This window comes from Trichosurus vulpecula, chromosome 2 (assembly GCF_011100635.1).
Source record: "Trichosurus vulpecula isolate mTriVul1 chromosome 2, mTriVul1.pri, whole genome shotgun sequence".
Classification (NCBI taxonomy): domain Eukaryota; kingdom Metazoa; phylum Chordata; class Mammalia; order Diprotodontia; family Phalangeridae; genus Trichosurus; species Trichosurus vulpecula.
In genome coordinates this window covers 211,050,461-211,072,911 of record NC_050574.1, presented here as the reverse complement: position 1 = coordinate 211,072,911, position 22,451 = coordinate 211,050,461, and the positions used below count along the sequence as shown (strand labels likewise).

Genomic DNA, 22,451 nt, shown 5'->3' with positions numbered 1-22,451 from the left:
ACCTTTGATGAATGGAGTAGGATGTTAACTAGGTAAGTAAATGTCCTGGAAGAACGACTAGATTAAAAAGACTTGAATAGTAGATATTGTGTGAGATTGTAACAGTAGGTACTTTGAGATGACTGAGGGGAATGGGTTGCTAATGTTCAGTAAATTTTTCCTTCCTTTCTGTTATTAGTTTAAAAAAATCTTTAACTCAAGTGGGTCAGCCAGTGGAGGTGAATGGGTTGGATGACTAGGTAGTATGCAGCTGTCTCTACCTTCGGCTGATAGTTCTTTCTTTGCTCATGAGCTTTCTTTTTACCCTGTGCACAAAATTCTTAGTGATCAAGAAAGAATGACTCAAATAAAAATAATGTCAAGTACATTGCAGGGGCAGTTAGGTGGCACAGTGAGTAGAGCACTGGCCCTGGAGTCGGGAGGCCCTGAGTTCAAATCCCGCCTCAGACACTTGACACACTAGGTGTGTGACCTTGGGCAAGTCACTTAGTCCCAATTGCCCAGCCTTCCCCCCTCCAAAAAAATAAAAGAGTTCATTGCAACTGAACCAAGAGCATGTGTAGCAAAAATCTGTTCCTTGTTGGCTCTTGGTTTTTTTGGGGGTGGGGTTTGAGACCAGAAAATTGAAGGATAAAGGAAACCATTAAAAAATAATCTCTTTTCCGAAGAAATACATTTAAAAACAAGAGGAGAACCTAAAGTTTATCATGCTTGTGAAAATTCAAGAAAAGCAAATTCATAGCAAAAGGCATTAAGAAGCAGTTTGATTACATAGTGTTAAAGTATACTAAGCAATTAAAACCTAAAGGTGTTGAATTTGTGTATCCCAAATGATATCACAGCAACATGAACAAACATACTGGTCAATCGGTCAATATTTATTAAGCGTTTACTGTGTGCTGGTCATTGTGCTATATGTTGCTCGATATGTCACCCTCAAACAGAGACTAGAACGCTTAAATGAAATATTTTTAAAATTTTTATAATCTATAGGTAGATACTGAAATATAATTACACAAAATTACTGGATTAAGAAAAAACACTGCCCTCTTTGAAGGAAAGCTGCTGCTCTTTTAAAAAATTAATGAGTAAGCTCTATACGGTTCAACTCTTGTCCTTGTGTTTTTTTTAACACTTCATAGAGATTCCATCAAAGATACTAGAGGCCTTCCTCTTGATCTTTTAATATCTCAGAGGTACCAGTGCACCACTCAGGCCCCCCACTGATTGTTCACTGTCCATCCACAGTGACAGTTTAAACTTTATGTATTGCCAGACCAATTTGGTAGACTCTATCCCTCTGAATGTCATAAACTGTACAGTGTATTTTTCATCCACACACATAAACTTTGAAGAGAGAAAACTTGAAAACTTTCTGGACTGCATTTTGTTGTATTGATACAAAAATAAACGCAGCTGGTTCTTAGATTTTCTATACCTCTCAGTTCTATGACCTTAAAAATGTAATCAGCTACCGAAAAATCATCTGTACAAACCTGTCTGTTGCATTCTCATGTTTTCATAAAAGACCCTCTTTGTGTATACATAGACCATTCTCACAAAGATTTTCTACAGATTGAAAAGAAGACTTTTGGGTCAGTTTTCTTGTGTGGCCATTTGTAATAGTACGATCTATGCTCTCTCTCATTATGTTTTCATCTTTTTCTCTTTCAGATTTCTTAAAAATTGATCCCCAAGTGCCTTTAAGATTGTTGCCTTGGGCACAGATTCTTTTTTTTTAATGTGTGTTTGGGAAAAAGTTATATCTGACCAATCTCATCTTAAGTGACTATTCAGTATTGAGTTGGTAGAATCCGGTTGTAGAGGATTCACTCTCATTAATGATAAAAATGGGTTACTCTAAGAGTGACAACAGATCTTTTCCATCCTATTTGTCGTTATCTCAGGTTCATCTACGAGCACTCTAAAGATGATCTGTTGGGAGGCAGTATAGTATATTTGGAAAGAGTTCTGAACTTGGATTTAGGAAGGATATGTAAGGGAAGGGTTTGAAACCTGTCACAAGTACTACCTTGTTGACTGATTTTCTTAGCAAAATGATTAAGTGTTTGCTGGCAAAGGCAGTTTCTGAGTCCTGGGGCCTCGTGATTTCATCAGTTTCGGAGGCAGTTTAACCATAACTAAACTCCTCTGATTGAGATAAAAGAAATGTCTTTATTTTTGTCAAGTAAAGATGGAGTTTCTTTTCAGAATCAAAAGTTTATTTAAATAGGCTTAGCTGGATTTGCTGTAATTGCATGGAGGATCTTCCTATCCTTATCTTTTTTTCTAACTTGGTATTACTTTAATTTAGTTCTTAGCAGTTGGTAAACTAATTTACACACAAAGAGCTGATTCTCAAATGAAACTGTAACCAGTTGTTTGCTGTCCATCAAAGTATAGGCATTTCTTTTTTTTAGATGATGTTTGCCTACTACCCTCAGTGCTTTAATAGCACCTCTTCTTGAAAAAAGAATTCATGCAAATCTTGGGAAGCTCCTGAATAGTTTACGCATTTTTGGTCTTCTTTCATTTAATGATGTCAAACCAAATATTTCAGCCTCAGTTTTATTCAGTGCCCGCCCAACATGAAATCACTATTGAGGTATGTTTTGAAGGATCTTGTGGAATTTCCCCAGTTTTCATACTCTACAGTGGATGTCAGTACATAAGCTGTAATTATCTTTTTGAAAATCTGCTTGTGGCCTTAGATCCAGAACAGGGCAGGCCTTAAGGCCAAATCTAGATCCGTAAGTGTGGCTTTCTGATTGAATCCAAGTGGCCTCAAGGCCTCAGGTTCCCCACCCCTGAAAGTCCAAGCAAACATTTTATAGATGAAGAAAGAGGCTCAAAAAGTTTAAATAATTTGCCTCGGGTCACATTGGTAATAAGCAGCAGTGCCAGGATTCACACCAATGTCTTTTGACTCTAAAACTTGTGCTTTTGTTAATCAAGAAATATTTCTCTTTTTGAATTTTATTTTTAATTTATGGAATAAAACAAACATTTCTATAACATAGTACAATAAAAAAAGATGATTGCACGTGAAACTGCAAATCTACTGTGGACAACTTGCTCTTCCTTTCAAATATACAACAAAATCATTGTGTAAATTTCTTTTTTTCCCCCTTTCTTTTTTCTCTCCTCTCCCCTCCCCCACAGCCCCACCCTAAAGGAGGCTACCATTAGACACAAATAGGTATTATATGTATGTGTAAAATTATTTTATACATACTTCTATTTATCAGTTCTTTCTCTAGATGCAGATAGCACCTTTCTTCATATGTCCTTTACAGTTAATTTGGATATTTACAATAGTCAAAATAATTTACTCAAAGTCATTCTTAAAATAATATTGCTGTTACTGTTACAATGTTCTTTTGGTTCTGCTCATTTTGCTCCCCATGTTTTTCTAAGATCATTGACCTCATTTCTTATAGTGCAGTAGTATTCCATCACATTCATATGCCACAACTTATTCAGCCATTCTTCAATTATTGGGCATCCCTGCAATTTCCAGTTCTCTGCCACCACAAAGAGAGCTGTTCTAAACATTTCAGAACATATAGGTTCTTTTCCTTTTGCTTTAATTATCTTTAGAAATAGACTGAGTAGTGATATTGCTGGGTCAAAGGGTATAGATAGTTTAATAACTCTTAGGGCATAATTCCAGATTGATCTCCAAAATGGTTGGATCAATTCTCAATTCCACCAACAAAGAATGAGTGTCCCAATTTTTCCACATCCCCTCCAACATTTGTCAATTTACCCTTCTATCATTTTAGACATTCTGGTAGGTGTAAAATGCTGTCTCAAGGTTGTTTTAATTTGCATTTCTCTAATCAACAATTATTTAGAGCATTTTTATATGACTATAAATTGTTTTGATTTTTTCATTGGAAAACTGCCATTTCTTAAAACAAACATTTCTTAAGCTCCTACTGTGTGCCAGGCTCTCTCTTCTTTACACCAGATGGCAAAGAGTTCTGTGAAATTATGTTTCTTGTCATCTTTGTGTACATGATGAATTGGCAATACTGCCAGTTCCTTTATGATTCTGAAGAGAATCTATGAACATGTCTTCCACTTAGCTATACAGTTCATGTCTTCTGGTTTCATTTACTAAGGATGTCTATGTATATGTTTCATATTACCCATTAAATACCAGAAATTAAACGAGTGCTTGTAGACAGTCTGAGAAGTGTATGGTTTTTATTATCCTCATATATCTCCCATCACTGCATCAGAAAGCCACATGGAGTCATTTTGTCGTTTTGTTTGTTTCATAGGTCCCTGTGGCCAAAAATATTCATCACTTGATTATCAGACTTCTGATGATTTTTGTTATTCAGTCATTTCAGCTATGTCTGCCTCTTTGTGACCCCATTTGAGGTTTTTCTTGGCAAAGTTACTGGAGGGGTTTGCCATTTTCTTCTCCAGCTCGTTTTACAGATGACGAACTGAGGCATACAGGGTTAAGTGACTTGCCCAGGATCACATAGCTACTAAATGTCTGAGGCCAGATTTGACTTTAGGCCCAGCACTCTCCATTGCACTACCTAGCAGCCTTCTGATGATGACTTACTCTAGCAAATGAAAGTGGTGGAGACACATACTAACCTAAGCAGGCTATTGTTTGTTACTGATAATGACTTGCATGTGAGAAGTCATGTAAAATACATTGTCAAGGACATGTATGGCTAAAGAAAGAAATTACAGCCATCATGTAGCAAGATGAGATATTACAGGTGGACAGCCCAAATAGGGATAGGTAGCACTGAGATAGTAAAAGACTCAGATGAAGACAAACAATGACTCAGTGGATCCTCTGGGGAAGATTTGTGGAAAATATGGACAAGAAAAGTATTCTTGTAAAAAGTACTTCTGGAAAGTATTCAGAAAAAGCAACATTAGTAGAAGGAATATCTGCAGCATTGAAATCCCTGATTCAGGCCATCTAATCCAACCAACTTTTGTTAAATATACACTTGCCCCAGATTCCAGTTCATTTGTGGTTAAAAGAGCCAGCTTATGCTTGAGGAAATATTTTGCATTTGCATGCAAAAATGGAGGATCTCACTAACAATTAAAGAAATGCTAATTAAATCAGTTTTAAGGATCATTATGTAACTAGTAAACTAGTAAAAATAATAAAAAGGAATTTAGAATGTTGCATCACACACACACACACACACACACACACACTCACACTGTACCCATTGACTTAATAATTCTAGTTCAGGCCCTGTACCCCAAGAAAAAAATGATCAAAAAGAGAAGGAAAAGTAATCAGTGCAATGATCTTCTGTACATTTTTATATGCGTGTGTTCTCTAGATAGATTTTTTTAAATTAGACCTATGATTTCATTGGTATAGGGGACTTCCAGTAAGGCACTCCCTCTGCCCTTATAGATTGGAAGCTGTTCAGCATCCTGTAGTCTTAGGGAGAAGACTGGGGAACTGAGAGATTAAGTGACTTTCCAGGAATTTCACAGCCACTATGTGTCAGAGATGGGACTTGAACACAGGGCTTCCTGACTCTGAGCCTCCTTCTAGCCACGCATTCAGGAGTGGATCCAAAATCTCTTCAATTCATGAGTTACCGCAGATGACACAGATCACAGCCCATCCAGGTCTGCCCAGCCTGTGTGGTTTGCATCCATGTTCTCCCAGAAGTTCACAGTTGGGTGTCCATCCAACTGGTTAGCAGCTTTCATTGCTTTTCTCTGGAAATCAAGGAATTATACCATATGTTTCCTTGAAGACATGCTTTACTCTTGTTCTCCTAAGGAGTTTCTTATTTCTTGTATATTGTGTCCCTTTCACTCTTGATAACTTTGTGGTACTCATCTTTAATTCTTCAAAGGCAGATCTCACTGCCATAAAGCAAAATGACTAAAATGTTTGCACTAAAAAAGCTTGAAAAAATTGAAAGCTTGGAGAGTGTGTGTGTCTTTGTGTGTATACACACACATACGTATATACATATATGTATGTATATTTTAAAAGAGATTAGAAATAACCCAAATGTCCCATAATAAGGAAGTGGAGAAGCAAAAATTATGGCCTATCAATACGATAAAATTCAATAAAACTGTTCAAAACTCTCAGTTCATGGAAAGGTGTATCTGAAACTCTGAGGGAGGAGTGAGGTAAGAACCTATGGTTTCATGGGTATAGAGAATTCCTGGAATGAAAACTCTTCCAAAAACATCTCCCAAAGCGAAGCAGTAACTCATTGGCTGCTTTATAGTCTTAGAGTCACTGAAGGATAATGTAACTGTCCCGTGGTGTCGCAGCTAGTATGTGTCCAAGCAGAACTTCAGCTTAGGTCTCCCAGACTCCAAGACCACCCTTCTATCCACTACTTAACACTGCTTCTCTTTGGGGGGAGGGAGGGGATACTACTTTAAAAAATAAAATCCAAAATAAGTGTACAACTACAATGAAACAAAATTGAACCATGTACATCATAAAAGTTTAGAAAAGTTCAAGGGATATAAATAGAGTTTAAAGTTCAAGGGATATAAATAGAGTTTAAAGTATAAAGGCTCCTCCCTCTTTATGTAATTTATCTTCAGTGCTATAAAGAGGATTATTGATATGGCCTTTGAGCTCCCTTCCAACTTGGAGATTTTTCAGAGTGTTATTATTTGTGTTTGTTCATAATAAGAAATGGGCTAGCCTGACATCTTCCATTGTAAGGTCTTTGAAGTTACTTTTGCCATTTTTTTTATCCCTGGCACTTGGCACATAGGGCCTAACGCATAGTAGACATTTGATAAATGTTCATTGATTGATTGATTGATAGTGCTGGGCTTACATAAATTTTCACAGCAGTTATTTCACTAATGAGAAAAAGAAAGAAATATTGCCATATGTTTTTTAGCCATGTCTTTAAAATATATAATTTGATATATAGAGGAGTTTGTTTTGGTTTGGTTTTGGGGAGAGTTCATTCTTTAAAGTAAAATGGTAAATACTGATGGTATCCTCATGGCCTGAAAATAAGTCCTTTGGAAGGTAAACTATTTAGATAAAATAAGAGGTTTCATGTCCCTGACCCTTATAGATTATGTATGCTCTCTGTTTGCAGTGTTTTCTAAAGATTAAGCCAAAGCTGTGTACATTTTTTGAAGCTAAGGAAGCTTGTCATACCTATGGTGGTACCCTTCCTTCGGTCCTGAGCCAGAGTGAACAAGGTAAGATAATGAATTACAGCAAATTTTCTAAACTTTTTTGTGTCATGGATCTCTTTGGTAATCTGTGGAAGTCCATGGACTCCTTTTCAGAATTATGTTTTTAAATGTATAAATTACAAAGGAAACCAATTATAGCCTTCTTACTTTAGCTTTCCTGTCTTGGGTATTGAAATACAGTTGTCAAAGTATTTTTTTTGAGCTCACAAAACCTAGGTTAAGAAACTCTCACATGGAAACCAGATTTGATTAGAATGTGGCTGATAGAGATAACAGGAAGTATAGGAGAATAATAGCAGGAGAAAGCAGTAGGAGAAATGTAGAAACAGGCTATAGTGTTAGTGACAGTAAAGTTCTGTTGGGTACTAGTTCAAATACTGAACACAGTAAAAAACCTAGATGACACTTTAGAATTTAGAATTTTAAAAATTCTTCATACTGTGTAGCAGGGAAAAATAGTCTAATAAGTAGAAGTTTAAAATGTATATTTTGTGTTGGATGATATAATTATACACTGAAATATATTACTGACTTTTTAATGAACCAAAAAATCCAGTCCTTAGTATCTGTTGAGTTGGGTGAGTAAGCAAGGAGGCAAGTGTTCACTTATTTTTAAAAATATTTTTATTTTGGGTAAGGCAAAAATTCTGAATCTTTCTATTTCCTAACAGACTTTTTTACATATTTACTGCCCGACTTGGGAGATAAGGTTTGGATTGGTTTGCTCAGAAGCACTATGACAAAGATGAGCAGATGGACTGATAATAACAAGGTGTTATACAGTAACTTCCACACATTGTTACAAGGACGGGAGCAAAGGATACCAATGGATGTAAGTTTATAGCGTTTCAGAGTGGCTACAGTTATTTCAAATGTCCAGGTTTCTCATAAAATATCGTCACAGGAACAGGAGGACACCCACTATACATCTCTGCTTCCTTCCAGTAGTGTTATAGAATCCTAGTTCCCAGGCTTATGTTGCAATGAAGGGCTTCTTGAACTTTTCTTGTCAGTCTGGTGAAGCCTATGGAACTCTTCCCAGAATCATGTCATTTCAGTCCTATTTGACTCTTCATGGATCCATTTGTGGTTTTCTTGGTTTGCCATTTCCTCTTCCAGCTCATTTTACAGATGAGGAAACTTAGGCAAACAGGACTAGGTGACTTGCCCAGGATCACACAGCTGGTAACTCTCTGAGGCCAGATTTGGACTCAGGAAGTTGAATGTTCCTGACTCCAGGCCCCAAAAACTGCCTAGCTGCCTTTTTATTTGGAGAAAGTGCTAAATTCCAGTTAGTGGGGGGAAAAATTAAAATTTTTTTCCTAACCAAATTCAAAGAGTTTTTGTGAATTCAGACACAAGATTTTACTTAATCTTTTTTGGCTCTGGGCTCAAAGTCCTTAAAAAAATTCCATAAGGCAAATAATAATTCAATCACGAGCAATAGTTTTTCCCTAAGAAATGGACATAAATCACAAAGAAAAGACGCTATATATGTTGGTGTCAATTACAGTGGCTATCAGCTCCTTCTCTAGCCGCACTCCACATCCTTCTCTGTCCCCATGCACACTTTAAGACTAGCTCCCATTCTTTAACACTGTGGGCAAAGTTTGAGTCATTGGCCATTCCCAAAATGTGATTTTGAGAGTATTCAAAGCACTCGTGTCTGTCACAATATTCCACCACTAAACACTGGCCTTACATAAGAATTTGAAGCAATCACATTATAGAAGGTTTGGGTGTTCTCTAAAGCTTTACCACAGTATTTTTTAAAGTTAATTCTGTTTTCTCTTTTGGGGATTCAGTAGGCTTCTGAATTCAATTAATTTAGTTCTTTGATGAAATATGTTAAAAACCCAAACTCATAAAGTCCTTGGGCCTGGATCGTGTCTCTGAAAAAATGTATCACCTAAGCTGTTCTTGATCTTCACACTTATGTATTATGAATAATTTGCTTTTTTGTTTAGTATTTTGATGAAGATGCAAACAGCCATTGTGCTGTCATGCTCAACCTTCAGAATTCAGCTTTAACTGGGACATGGAATTTCACTTCCTGTAAAGAAAAACACAATTTATCTCTATGTCAAAAATATTCAGGTATGATTTTATTTGTAGCAAATGTTATGTCTGTGTGATAGCAGATATAAAGGTAAAAATGAAATTTAGCAGAAGAGGTTTGTCACTGAAATGCATAAATGTAGTCTTTATGTAGTTTAACTTGGTACAATAACGTCCTCAGATAGTTTTCATGTTTGTGAAGCCAATTGAGTTATCAAGGTGGATGATCCCAGGATCTAAAATGTTTAGTCTAGCCTGAATAGCTTTCATGAGAGTTTAACTCTTTTGATAGAAGAATGCTTTTTCCACCCTATGGCCTTTTTAAAAATTTAATAGGTGATATTATCAAGTAAATAGTATTCTAAGGACCTGAATGACAGTGATAGTATAATTAATGTAGTTTCTGAAGCCTCCTAATTGAATATGACAATGGAGCCATTTGCGAATTGAGAAAATTACATTACATACACACATACCTTCCATCCTTAACCTTTGTCTTAGTCTGATTCTGTTTTCCCCCTATTAGTATGCCTTCTTAGGGTTAAATTGACTTAACCATTTTTTATACCTCTTTAGCTGCTCTTGAGAAGTCTTCAGAGTCTTCCCCCGTGGTCCAAGGGGGCCCTCCCTTCTTGGGTGTATTCTATCAGCAGTGGTAGTCAGAAACAAAAATTCACGTAATCCCTTCCATCCTTTGCAATGGCAAGATATCTGCTTTTCTTTTTAAAATGTGAGGAAATGATTACTATGAGTACTATGTTCCCAATACTATCCTGAGCACTGAGAAAAATACAAAAATTAGGGAGGCAAGACATATATAGATGACACACACATAAAAACACATGTATGTGTGTACGTATGTATATGCGTATGCACATGTGTGTACCTTTATACATGTATGTACGTATACATACGTGCATATATATATATGCATACCTTTTTCCTCATCTGTAAAATGAGCTGGAGAAGGAAATGGCAAACTACTCCAGCATCTTTGCCCAGAAAACCACAAATGGGGTCACAAAGAGTCAGACACACCTGAAATGAGTGGACAACAACAATCCTGGTTTATACTATGGGAAACGCATTGCAGAAGCCTTGATGAGCAAGTAGGGGTTGGTTAAGCTGTTTCATTCTGTGTTTACTACTGCACTGCATAAATGTTTGCTACCATAGATATAAGTGCCATGTACTTAGAGATGGGTTGGATGCGACTGCCCCACCTTGTCAAGAATTTGGAGCTCCATGACGATGAATCTAGAGGGAAAAGCACCGTTTAGTGCCTCTCAAATCTTGTCTATTGCCATATTTGAAGATGATTACGGAGTGTTAAACTAAAGCATCAACTCTCTTTCACTGGACTTCATCAAATACAGTTCATAAATTTAAAAAGCTGAACAAAATCCAGATCAAAATGTGATCGATAGCCAGCCCCTTTTTCTCAAGAACTCTGGGATCACACAAAATCGGTTTGATCCTAGAAGGTAACCTTAAAGGAATCAGTTTCTCTCTTTGGCTCCTGCCCTACCTGGAATTCTGTAGAAAAATATAAAAATAATGCTTAGTTACAGTTCAAGTCTAGGTTTCCCCAAATGGGAGTAATAGGGTTCCAACACCCATAAAGGCACAACACAATACATAATGTACAATATAGGCATTGGATATGGAATAGACACTTAACCTGTCATAATATTGGTACAGGGAGCTCCAAGATAAAGAAATGTCTCTACCAATTCAGATCAGCATCTTTTCTGCAACCTGATGGTTTTAGAGTTAAGTGTAGAAAATACTACATTTGAAAACTAAGGCAAAATTCTAAAGGACTTATGATGAAAAATGTTTTCCATCCTCAGAAAAAGAACTGATGGAGTCTGGATGCAGATAGTTTTTTTTTAAACTTTATTTTTCTTGGTTGTTTTTCTTTGTCTTTCTTTTGTTTTGCAACATGGCTAATATAGAAATATTTTTAGCATGGCTTCACGTGTAGAACCTATATGAAATTGCTTGCCTTCTCAAAGAAAGGTGAGGAGAGGGAGGGAAGAGAATTTAGAACTCAAAATTGAAAAAAGAGTTAAGTTTTTTACATGTGATTGAGGAAAAAATATACAAAAAGTCAGTATGTTGATGGTTATGTATAGTCTAGCGGCTCCCGTTTCTATTTGAGTGGACACAGCTGATCTAGAGCAGTGATGTCAAATACAAATACAAAGATACCCCTGCCAGCTGCATCTTGACTTAGGAAACCACAAATTATTATGTAATATATAATATGTATTATGTATTATATAACATTATCTATGTGTGGTAGTGTATTTTTTATTTATGTTCCCCAGTTACATCTTAATCTAGTTAGGGCATACTGCTCCTACCCCTAGCAGATATGGGATTGCATTTATTTTACCTAGCCCAGAAAATGCATAGGAATGAAAGCCCATGAACAATACAAGAATATTGAGCACTTGAATGAGCCCATCATCTTCTTCTTGGAAGTTGACCTTTAGGACTACTGAAGAAGATTCCTCATTCACCTTATACCTGCACGATCAGGAAAGCTCACAGCAACAGTAAGAATATTTGGCAAGATCCATACGCCTGACCCTTCATGACATGGTTTCAGATCTTCAGCTGCAGAATGACCTTCTTCCTGCTCCAATAAGTGTGCTATTGAGGAAACCTGCTGAGAGGCTGCTGCTCACACGTTTGAATTCAGGAACTCTTAAACTTGGGATTACTAACCACAAGGCAGTTCCCAAAGGTGGTGCTTCCCAGGAAATTGGGCAAGAAGGTTAAATTCCAGGCTCATGTTCCCTAGGGAATTCAAAGTCTCACCGTATGCAGAAGGCTGGGGTTCAGGATCAGGGTCCTAGAACTCTTCTCTCAGTCTGTGTGTCAGCACATATCACGCATTGCCGTGTGCTGCTTACTCTCACTATTTCTGCTCCTGAGGGTGAATGGGAGAAGATTAGGAAAAGTCCCCTCTTCTCACTACACCCTAATCTAGATGTCCAAGAAGGAGAGAGCATGGAGAGAGAAAAAAAAAAGGCCAATCCATTTCATAGTTTAATTTTCCAGACTACAAAAGATGATGAGTCCTCTGTCAGGAGTCCACTTCCCCTATCATTCAGTCCCCTGTGTCCTCTTAGCATGCTGTATAGTACTTAGTGCCATAGGTCTGCCTTCCTGAGAGCTGCCTATGTAACAAAGGTTCATCTTGCAATCTCATTAAATTGTTAGGAGTGGTGCATCAAAATGCTATACAGTATTTTTCTTCCATCAGATTTTGTTTTGGAATAGGTATTTCTAAAGGAAAATCATTGTTAGTGTCATGTACCCCACAACTATACCCCAAAGTAAAGATTTGCATTAATCTGTCGAACCATTGACTAAATTTTAAAAGCGAATGAAGACTGAACCCTAAGCCAATAATAATAAGCATTTATTAAGTGCCAACAGTGTACTTGGGGCATCTAGGTGTCGCAGTGGATAGAGAGCTGGGTGTAAAGTCAGGAAGACTCAAATCTGACCTCAGACATTTACTGTGTGACCCTGGGCAAGTCACTTAACCCTGGTTGCCTCAGTTTCCTTATCTGTAAAATAAGTTGGCGAAAGAAATGGCAAATCTTTGCCAAGAAAACCCCAAATGGGATCACACAAAGGGTCGGGATGTGATTGAAATAACTGAACAGTGTATTAGGTGTAACTACTGTTATTATTAATGTAACACTTGACCACCTTTCCCCCACTGCCTGAAAGGCAAGTATGTTACATTTTACTCCTCCCCAAGATTGTTGGGTAACCTCAAGGGGAGATGTCTAGACTCTCTGCCAATGGCCCTCCCAATGATGTTCCCTCAGTTGTAAGGGGTGGGTCCCTTTATCCCACTTTCATTTAGCAGCTAACAGTAGGATTAACTTTTACAAAGAAATATTTACTTCAAAAGTATAATAATCAAATATACCAGCTTCGTCAATACATGAAAAGCATATTGCCTTCCCTCCACCTTTACAACCTCAGTCTCTGGGAGAGGGAAAGAGCATTAGGTTCACAATTTAGCTTGGTTTCCTGTAGAGCACAGCCCCAGTTCCAACACCAAGACTCCTCCTTGGTCTCAAGTTCTAAGCACCCTGACTTTCTGTGGCTTCGCTGCTGGGTTGACTGACTGCAATATCTTTTCCTAGAATGCCCGCTTTCAGAGTCAACATGGCTCATGCTCCCAGATCCGACAGGGATTACCTCCTACACCCAAAACTAAGAAGGACAAAGGAAATGGAAACAGAAACACCCCCAAGTTCCAGGGCCTAAAAAGAGAAAAGAGGAAATATATCCTCCCCACTTCTCAATTCATTTCACGGCACCTGAACTGTGGGTGAACTATGTGTGATCATCACCCTCTGGACACAACAAGAAAGAGTGCACAAAATAGAGACTGTCCCAATCTGTCACTGTTAAAAGACATAGCCTATTCCAGCTAGGAAGAAGGCATCTACTCACAGCAATGTGGCAGAAGAAGTAAGGTGTTTCCTTCCAGAAGCAGAATGCCTCCATGGCACACTAGGCCTGGGCAAAGTAGGCTCCCATCACATTAATAATTGGCTAATTTTCATTAGGGCACCTAGGTGGCACTGGCCTGAGTTCAAATGCAGCCTCAGACACTAGCTGTGTGACCCTGGGCAAGTCACTTAATGCTGTTTGCCTCAGTTTCCTCATCTGTTAAATGAGCTGGAGAAAGAAATGGTAAACCAGTCCAACATCTTGGTCAAGAAAACCCCAAGAGTCAGATGTGACTAAAATGATTGAACGATAACAAAAATAATTCATAATTCACTTTTATATAACTCTTATAGGTTTACAGAGAACAAACTTGATAGTACCAATATTATAGATTAGGGAACTGAGCATCAGAAAGCTTAAGTTAAACCCATCCTTCTCAGTGACAAGATATCTGCTTAAAAAAAATGTGAACAAATGAAGTTAGGCTTCAAGGCCAGTTCTCTATCCACTGTGCCATATTATCTCTACCTCTAGCATATATGGGATAGCTATAGTGGGATTTTCTTTAAAAATAAAGAACTATGGAACATTATTTTGGAATCAGAAGATTGCTTTGGGCAAGTCAACTTATTTTTTTCAACTTCAATTTCCTTGTCTATGAAATGAAGGTGTCAGACTAAATGATCCACTTCTGTGGTTCCTTCGTGATTTAAATTCTATAACCCGATGACAGTTAAAGGACACTCTGGTTATATGTTATCAGTTGTTTAGTTGTATCTGCCTTTTTGCAGCCCCCTTTGGGGTTTCCTCGGCAAAGATACTGGAGTGGTTTGCCATTTCCTTCTCCAGCTCATTTTACAGATGAGGAAACTGAGGGAAACAGGGTTAAGTGAGTTGACCAGGGTCACATAGATATTAAGTGTCTGAGGCTGGATTTGAACTTATGAAAATGCCTTCCTGACTCCAGGCCTATCCACTGTGCCATGTAGTGGCCATAGACAAATACAGAAACATTAACTCCTAACTTAAAGTGCAGTGCTCATTCCACTACATCATTGAGAACATCCATCTTCACATGCTTTAAAATCAGGATCCAAGCAACTCACTTGTACAGTAGCTTTTTCTCCTTCTTGGTCTCCACATGTCTTCAATCAGACCTCTCCCTGTCATGGGATATGATATGTGGAGCTGAATAAGATCACAAAACTCAGGCAAGAGTTGTGAATGTGACACTATCTCACTTCTCTGATATCACCATAGAAATGCAGATCTGGACTCTCCCATAGAAATGAGTGTCATGCTAGCAGAAGGGAAAGAGGCATGCTTTCCCCACATATGCCCATACCTGCTTCAACGGTGACCTGTAGTGGAAACAAAAGGTTATATTATATTATATTATATTATATTATATTATATTATATTATATTATATTATGTCTGCAGAGGGCAACAAATCACCTTCTTATCCTTTATGACCTGTCTAGCCCACTTCTTCAAATGTCACCTCTATTATATAAACATTATTTGCTAAGCTCGCACTTGGAAGAGAATGTGGACAATCCAACACTCCACTAAGCATGCTGCCTTCTGTTCTAAATAGCAGTAAAATAGATATCTGAGAAAGGGTTTCCAGTATGCTTTCAAAAAGATTTTGTGGTTCTTTTTATTCACACAGAGTACAATGAGGTTTTAACAGGAGGCACAGTAGATAAAGGGAAATACAGCTTCATCATGTAACCAGAGTGGCCTTAAACGTCATTGAATCACAGAATTTAGATCTTGAAGGAATCATAGAAGTAGATTGTCTAGTGCAGCCCCTTGATTTCAGTTTCATAGACAAGGAAACTCAGGTTGAAAGAGATGCATTGCCTTGCCCAAGGCAGACTTCTGATTCCAAAGCTACGTTCCATGGCTCCTCCATACACCAAGAAGTAGCTTTCTGTCAGTAATTATGGGGCATCGAGATACCAGGGTGGTCATAGTGCTGGACTTGGATTTCGTTAGACCCTAGTTCAATCCTACTTAACACTTTCATTAGCCATATGACTCTGGTCAAGTCACTTAACGTCCCTCAGTCTCCATTTCCTCATCTGTAAAAATGGAGATAATACTGGTACATACCTCCCATGGTTATTGTAAAAATCAAATGAGATAATATCTATAAAGCACTTTGCAAACCTTAAAGCACTACGTAAATGCTATTATTAAACTTTTTATTATTATTGAAGCCATTAACTGCTTGTCCCACAATTTGATACTGCTGCCTTTCATTCCCAGACACTTACCATAAAGCAAAAACTGAAACATAACCTTAATGGATGACTTTGGAGATCTGTTAATAAGTGCTCTTTCCAGTGTGAACCTTGAAATGTAAAGATTGGCTGTCCTTTCAGGAATTAAACAGGTTGTCAGTGCTAGCATGGAGAGGACACTTGATATATCCCCTTAATAAAGCAATTCAGACAATAGAAGTAGTTGGCATCGACCTTGAGCCACAATCTGATTTCAAGCCACTTCTCTACTGTGTTAAGGACTTACAAATTGCACAGAAAACATTAGATCGGATGAATGGAGTTTTCCTTTATTTTCTGAAAAGAAACATTCTTTGTCAAACATTTTACTTACTCACTACAAGTAATTTCTCTTTTGTCTTCACAGCCCTGCTCCAAAACCTCCCAGTAATCCCATGTTGAAGGCCAGAAGGATGTGGAGGAAGGAGCAGTAGGGGAGGGAATATTGGAACTGGGTCCTTTGTGACTAGTGTTTTAAAAAATACATGGCAGATACCCAGGGCTTTCAAGTGATTTATTTTTATTTTTGACACACAGAAATTCAAGATAATCGTATGTTGCCGAACACCTCTAGCATTATAAAGTATCAAGATTATTCATACAAAATAATCCTGAAAGCGATGACTTGGTATGAGGCCCTGACGGAGTGCCAAAAGGAGGCCATGCAGTTAGTGAGCATCACAAATCCCTATCAACAAGCTTTCCTTACTGTGCAGACTGTTCTTAGTAATTCTTCATTGTGGATTGGACTCTCAAGCCAAGATGTAAGTATTCTGTCCTAACTAACTCTATGTAGAACATCTGTTTTCAGAAGTGTTTTCTGTAATGAAAGCCTAAATTTATCCCCAGGGTCCAGAATTTTATTCCAATACAAATCAATAAGCATTTATTATAAGCCAGCCACTGTGCTAAGAGTTATGAATGCAAAGAAGGGCTTTCCTCTCAAGGGGCTCACAGTCTGATGGGGGGAGACAGCATGCAAACAACTCTGTACAAACAAACTATATACAGGATGAATTGGGGATGATAAGTAGAGGGAAGTCACTGGCATCGAGGGGCATCGAGATAAGCTTCTTGTAGAAGATGAGATTTTAGCTGGGACTTGAAGCCAAAAAAGTGGGGGTGAGGGCAGTGTTGAAGGTGAGGAAGGAGAAATTTAATTGTCTCATGAGTAGAGCTATATTCCTTCAGTTCACATAGTAGGGAGGGAAATCTATAGTAACCACCCAGCATGGCTCTTTCTACTTGCTATAATGGGATAGAAACTAAGAACTAGGGAAGTTCTCTACATCCAACCACAGAGAAGATAAAGAGAACTGATCATAGGATCACAGATTTAGAGCTTAAAAAGGACCTTAGAAATTGTCTGCTCCAACCCTTTTATTTTAGAGATCAGAAAATTGAGGCCCAGGTTGGTTACAGAACTTATGCACAGGTCGTAAGTGGCAGAGTCATCATCTGAACCTGGGACCTCTCACTCCAAATCCATCGTTCTTTCTGCTGCACCATGTTCCTCTCCTAGGAAGAAGAAAAAAGAAAGCAAAGCTGAAGTTTATTGAGTAGGAGAGCAATATGGAGCCATTTTAATAATAATAATAGCTAATATTTATATAGCACTATGTGCCAGGTGCTGTGCTAAACACTTTACAATTATTATTTCATTTGATTCTCATAACAACCCTGGGAGGTAGATGCTGTCCTCATCCCCATTCTACAGTCTAGGAAACTGAGACAAAAGTTAAGTGACTTGCCCAGAGTCACATAGCTAATAAGTGTCTGAGGCCAAATTTGAATTCAGATCTTCCTAATTCCAGACCTGTTCCTCTAAGACGGGCAGTTGTTGAAAGATGTATGGAAGATGGACTAGAGTGGGGAGAGATTTGAGGCAAGGAGTCCAACTCAGGAGAGTATTGAAATTGTCCAGATGAGAGGTGACGAAGAACTCAATGAAGATGGTGACTTTGTGAGTAAAGAGAAAGACGTGATAGATGTTGCAAAAGTAGCTGCGACAAGATTTAGCAACTAAATGGATCTGTAGGGTGAGTGAGAGTGAGGAGTTAAGGAGAGCACTGAGTTTGAGAACCTGGGAGACTAGAGGGGTGGTGGTGCCATTGGTAGAAATAAGGTAGTTTGGAAGAAGGGTTTGAGATGTCTCCAGGTTGTCCAGTTTAAAATATCCAGTAAATATTGCAGGACTCTATGGTTCCATGAGTCATCTTCATAAAGACCCCTGGGAACATAAATCTATGGGAGTTGATAAAGTCACCAAAAGAGGTAGTATAGAGAGAGAAAAGAAAAAGCCAGAACAGAGCCTTCTTGGGACATTGATTGTTAAGAGGCATGATATGGATGGTAAACCAGCAAAAGAGACTGAGAAAATAGACAGAACAGGTAGGAAGAGAATCAAGAGCAAGTGGTATTAAACACCAGTGGGGAAGTGTGTTGGAGGGGAAGGATTGTTAAATTTAGCAGAAAGGTCAAGAAGGAAGAAGACTAAGATTATCCACCAGATTTAGCAAGTAAAAGAGATTGCTGGTAACTTTGGAGAGAAGGTGTAAATTGAATAATTAAGTTGGAAGACAAATGTCTTGAGAAATAGGATGATAGCTTGAAGGAGTGATTGGATCTAGTGAAGAAGACCTGGGCATGTTTGAAGGCAATAGGGAGGTTGCAAGTAGTTAAGGAGAGGTTTATATTCCTAGTACCTCACATATAATAATAAACAATGTTCTCTGGTCCTCCCTAGCAATGAAACCATTTAGGAACCACTCCTTTTCTGTATCCTTCTCAGGCTCCTGATCCTGCTTCCACCCCTTATTCCAAGATCTTATCATTAGTTCTCTTGGTATTCATCTCCATGGCTTCCATTAGCTCCTCTGTAAAGATGACCCTCCAGTATGCTGGACTTGGGGTCAGGAAGACCTCCCTTTGAATTCCACCCAAGACACTAGCTCAGTAACCCTTGAAAAGCTATTTAATCGAAGCCTCAGTTTTCCTCATCTATAAATGAGACTTATCTGTAGCACTTACCTTACAGGATTATCGTGACGATCAAATGAACTAATGTATTTATAAACACTATACATAGATGGCTGTTGTAATTGCTACTCTCAAATCTATAGCTCCATTCAGAATCTCAACTTGGAGGTCTCTCTTCATATTCCCAGTTGTCTACGGGATATTTCTTCCAATATGTTCCATCAGTTCTTCAAAAAGACTAAATTTTTCTTTTCCCTTCCAAACAGCAACCACAACTGACTTCCCCCCTCTTTCTGCTGATGGCAGCCCCCATCTTACCAAACATTGAAGGCCTCTAACCCTAGAGTAGTCTTATATTCCTCCTTAATTAACCTTTACTCTACCCATGTATCCTTTTAACAACTCCGGTCAGCTCTGTCTCTGTAATAGCCTCATGTCTATCCCCTCCTCTCAGTTTCCACTGCAGACTCTCAAGAGGAAATGTAATCTAGCTGCATTTGGCATCAGGCAGAACTCAAGTTTGAATTCCGCCTCTAATACTACCTGTATGATTACAGATAAAACACTTTGACCTCTCTGCCTTAACGTCCCTCAAAGGATAGCTGCAAAGTTCGATTACAGTAATCTATATAAAGTGCTTTATAGATATTTAAGCATGAAACAAATGTCTTCTTGCCAGATCATTGCAGCTGCCTCCTCACCAGTCTTTCTCCCCTCCAGGCCATCTTCTGCACCGCTGCCTAAGTGGTCTTGCCAATAAACCGTTCCTTTCATGCCACTTCTTTACTTTAAAAATTTCAGTGGCTCACCACCCCTTGAAATCCTGGGATGTAAAGCCTTCCACAATTTGTTTACAACCCACCTTTACAGGCTTGTCCTGTACCATCTTCTTTCTCATGCTCTACCCAATAAATCTTGAACGCTCTCCGTCCCCTGTTTTCATCGTGCCTTCTTCGGTCACTAGAACTTTGCACATGTTTCCTATTCCTGGAATGGCCTTTCTCCAACCCCCCTCCCTGAAGTATCTTTCATTAAGGCCCCATTCAGGTGCTGCTTCTCCCCTCCCTGTAATCTTTACACAGACATGCACTTTCTACTTACGCACATTCTTCCCTTTCATCAGTAATTCGAGTGCTTATTTTTATATTCTTGTGAGATTCCAGATTAGAATGTGATAAATTACACATAAGCTCTTTGAAATCAAGGTATATTTTCTAAAATTTTATTTTATTCTGAATTTAAGAAATAAAACAAGCATTTCTACAACATAGTAGAATAGGGGGAAAATGATTGTACATGAAATTGCAAATCAATTATGTCCAACTATGTCTTTTAAATATATAATAAAATTATCATGTAACTTTTTTCCCTTTTTTTTCTTTCCTCCTCCCAATCCCACCCTAGAAATGGTTACCATAGAGAGAGAGAGAGAGAGAGAGAGAGAGAGAGAGAGAGAGAGAGAGAGTGTAGCAGGTGTGTGTCTGCTTTGTAAGTTGTACCTTGAATTCTCTTGAACGACATTCTCAACAACTGAACAGGGTGTCTCCCTCTGGGCATGTTGTTACTAGATACCATAGTCAATGAAGGAGAGGAGAAAGAAATCCTTTTTCCCACCCCATATCCACAAAGCACTCCTCCTCCAGCTTTCCAGGTCTATTTAAAAAGCCTCCATGGGCATGCCAAATTTATTTGCTTAGTAGCCAATTTCTTTGTTCTCTTATGACTCATTCAGAGAACTATTTATACTTTGTTAAAGGATAACTGGTTGTGGCCACAGTTTTATAATTAGTTAAAACACTGTTATGACCTTATCTAAGCCCCCCCCCCCCCCCCCCCGCCATTCACAGTGGGGGGTTAAGGGGGTGGGAGGAGAGGAGGGAATTTACATACGCTCTCTCTTAAATATGAAAAAAATCCAAAAAATATGAGAACTTGTATAAGGTGCTGCAGTGTGAAGAAAGCAGACTCAACAGGACAGTATGTGGACTAGTTATGTAAATAGAGATGATATTAAACGGGGACAAAAAAGCAGGTCAGATGCATAGAACAATGTTGGTACCAACTAGTTAAAGTCAAAGCACACACCATTTCCTTCTTTTAACAGATAACAAACTACAAAAAAATAAAAAAGGTAAACTATAAAAGGTAAGGTTGCATGTATTTCCAGTCACAATCAGTTTTGTGCTATTTTGCTTAACTATTTTTGTGTAATATACTTTGGAGTAGTAGTTTATTTGTATGTTTGCTTAGATTTATCTGCTGGGTTCAAAGAAAGATGATCCCATTCTTTAAAATGTATCTTTGCTTTTATAGGATGAACTCAACTATGGCTGGTCAGATGGAAAACATTTCAGCTTTAGCCGCTGGTCTGAAAACAGTGCACAACTTGAAGACTGTGTAGTTTTGGACACTGATGGTTTCTGGAAAGCTTCTGGCTGCAGAAGCATCAAGCCGGGTGCTATCTGTTATACTTCAGGAAGTAAGTTATAATTTGAAACATTTCTACTCTTAAATTGTATTATCTCTAAGGGGTAACAGGCTTTAAGTAGGACTGTGACAAATCTTATTTCATACATGGAAGCTATTTACTACTGTAAAATGGTAGGAAAATATACTCTTGTAAGTTGCTTTCCGCAATAGATACATGCTCTGAAAAGTTGTGTGCAAATAATATTTTTGTAAACTGAATATTTTCCCACTAATGATATTTTTAACTGTTTTTATCTTCATTTTTCACATGGCATCAACTCCTAATATTTTTTATTCCCTCTGCCTCTTTGCATAAACTAATGCTTACATATCTCTGGATAGCTGATATTTAAAGGAACCCTTTTATAAGGTCAATAATATGTCTTATACCTCGTGGTTACTTAATAAATGCTTGTTGAATAAGCAACCTCTGGCTTAGTTTTTGAATTGTTTAGATTGGTTTTTCTTAAAGTATATCCATCCCAATTAATTACTTTTCCTTTTCAAAAAAAACCATATCCTTTAAAAGAAAATTATAACTGAATTTTCTTGGATACCCCATATCTGGAGGTAGGGGAAATGTCATTCATATATTTATTTTTGTTAAAGAATGTATCTATTTAGATATTGAAGTATCTCATTCAAATGTGTCTCAAGAAATTACAGAGAGGCCTTCAGAGAATTTAGTCAAAATTGTTTTGGGAACTTGGTAAAAGTCCTTCCTGCTCATTTTTCTGAAATGGACTCCTATGAGACCTTCTATGGTACAAGAAACAAACATTCCAATTTATTTAATATTGTCTTCTTTCTAAGCATTCAGCCATTTTATAATGAAGCCAGGACGGATATACAGGGCAACTTCCCTTTTAAAGAAAACCACTGTTATTTTAGTTCAAGAGGACCAAGTGATCATGAGCCATCTGTTTAGTTCTAGGCCATTATATCAAGGTCCTTTTGAAAATTC

At 38.0% G+C, this 22,451-nt stretch overlaps 1 protein-coding gene across 2 annotated transcripts in view; it reads left to right on the top strand.

The window, feature by feature from the left end:
* Nucleotides 1–22,451, top strand: part of LOC118835778 (CD302 antigen) — a 204,233-nt gene that overhangs the window by 81,526 nt on the left and 100,256 nt on the right. For both annotated transcript variants that reach the window (XM_036743034.1, XM_036743028.1), the window contains exons 22-26: nt 7,098–7,203; nt 7,872–8,032; nt 9,168–9,297; nt 16,577–16,803; nt 21,332–21,497. In XM_036743034.1, coding sequence (XP_036598929.1) covers nt 7,098–7,203; nt 7,872–8,032; nt 9,168–9,297; nt 16,577–16,803; nt 21,332–21,497 — 790 coding nt within the window. The remainder of the gene's footprint in view (nt 1–7,097; nt 7,204–7,871; nt 8,033–9,167; nt 9,298–16,576; nt 16,804–21,331; nt 21,498–22,451) is intronic.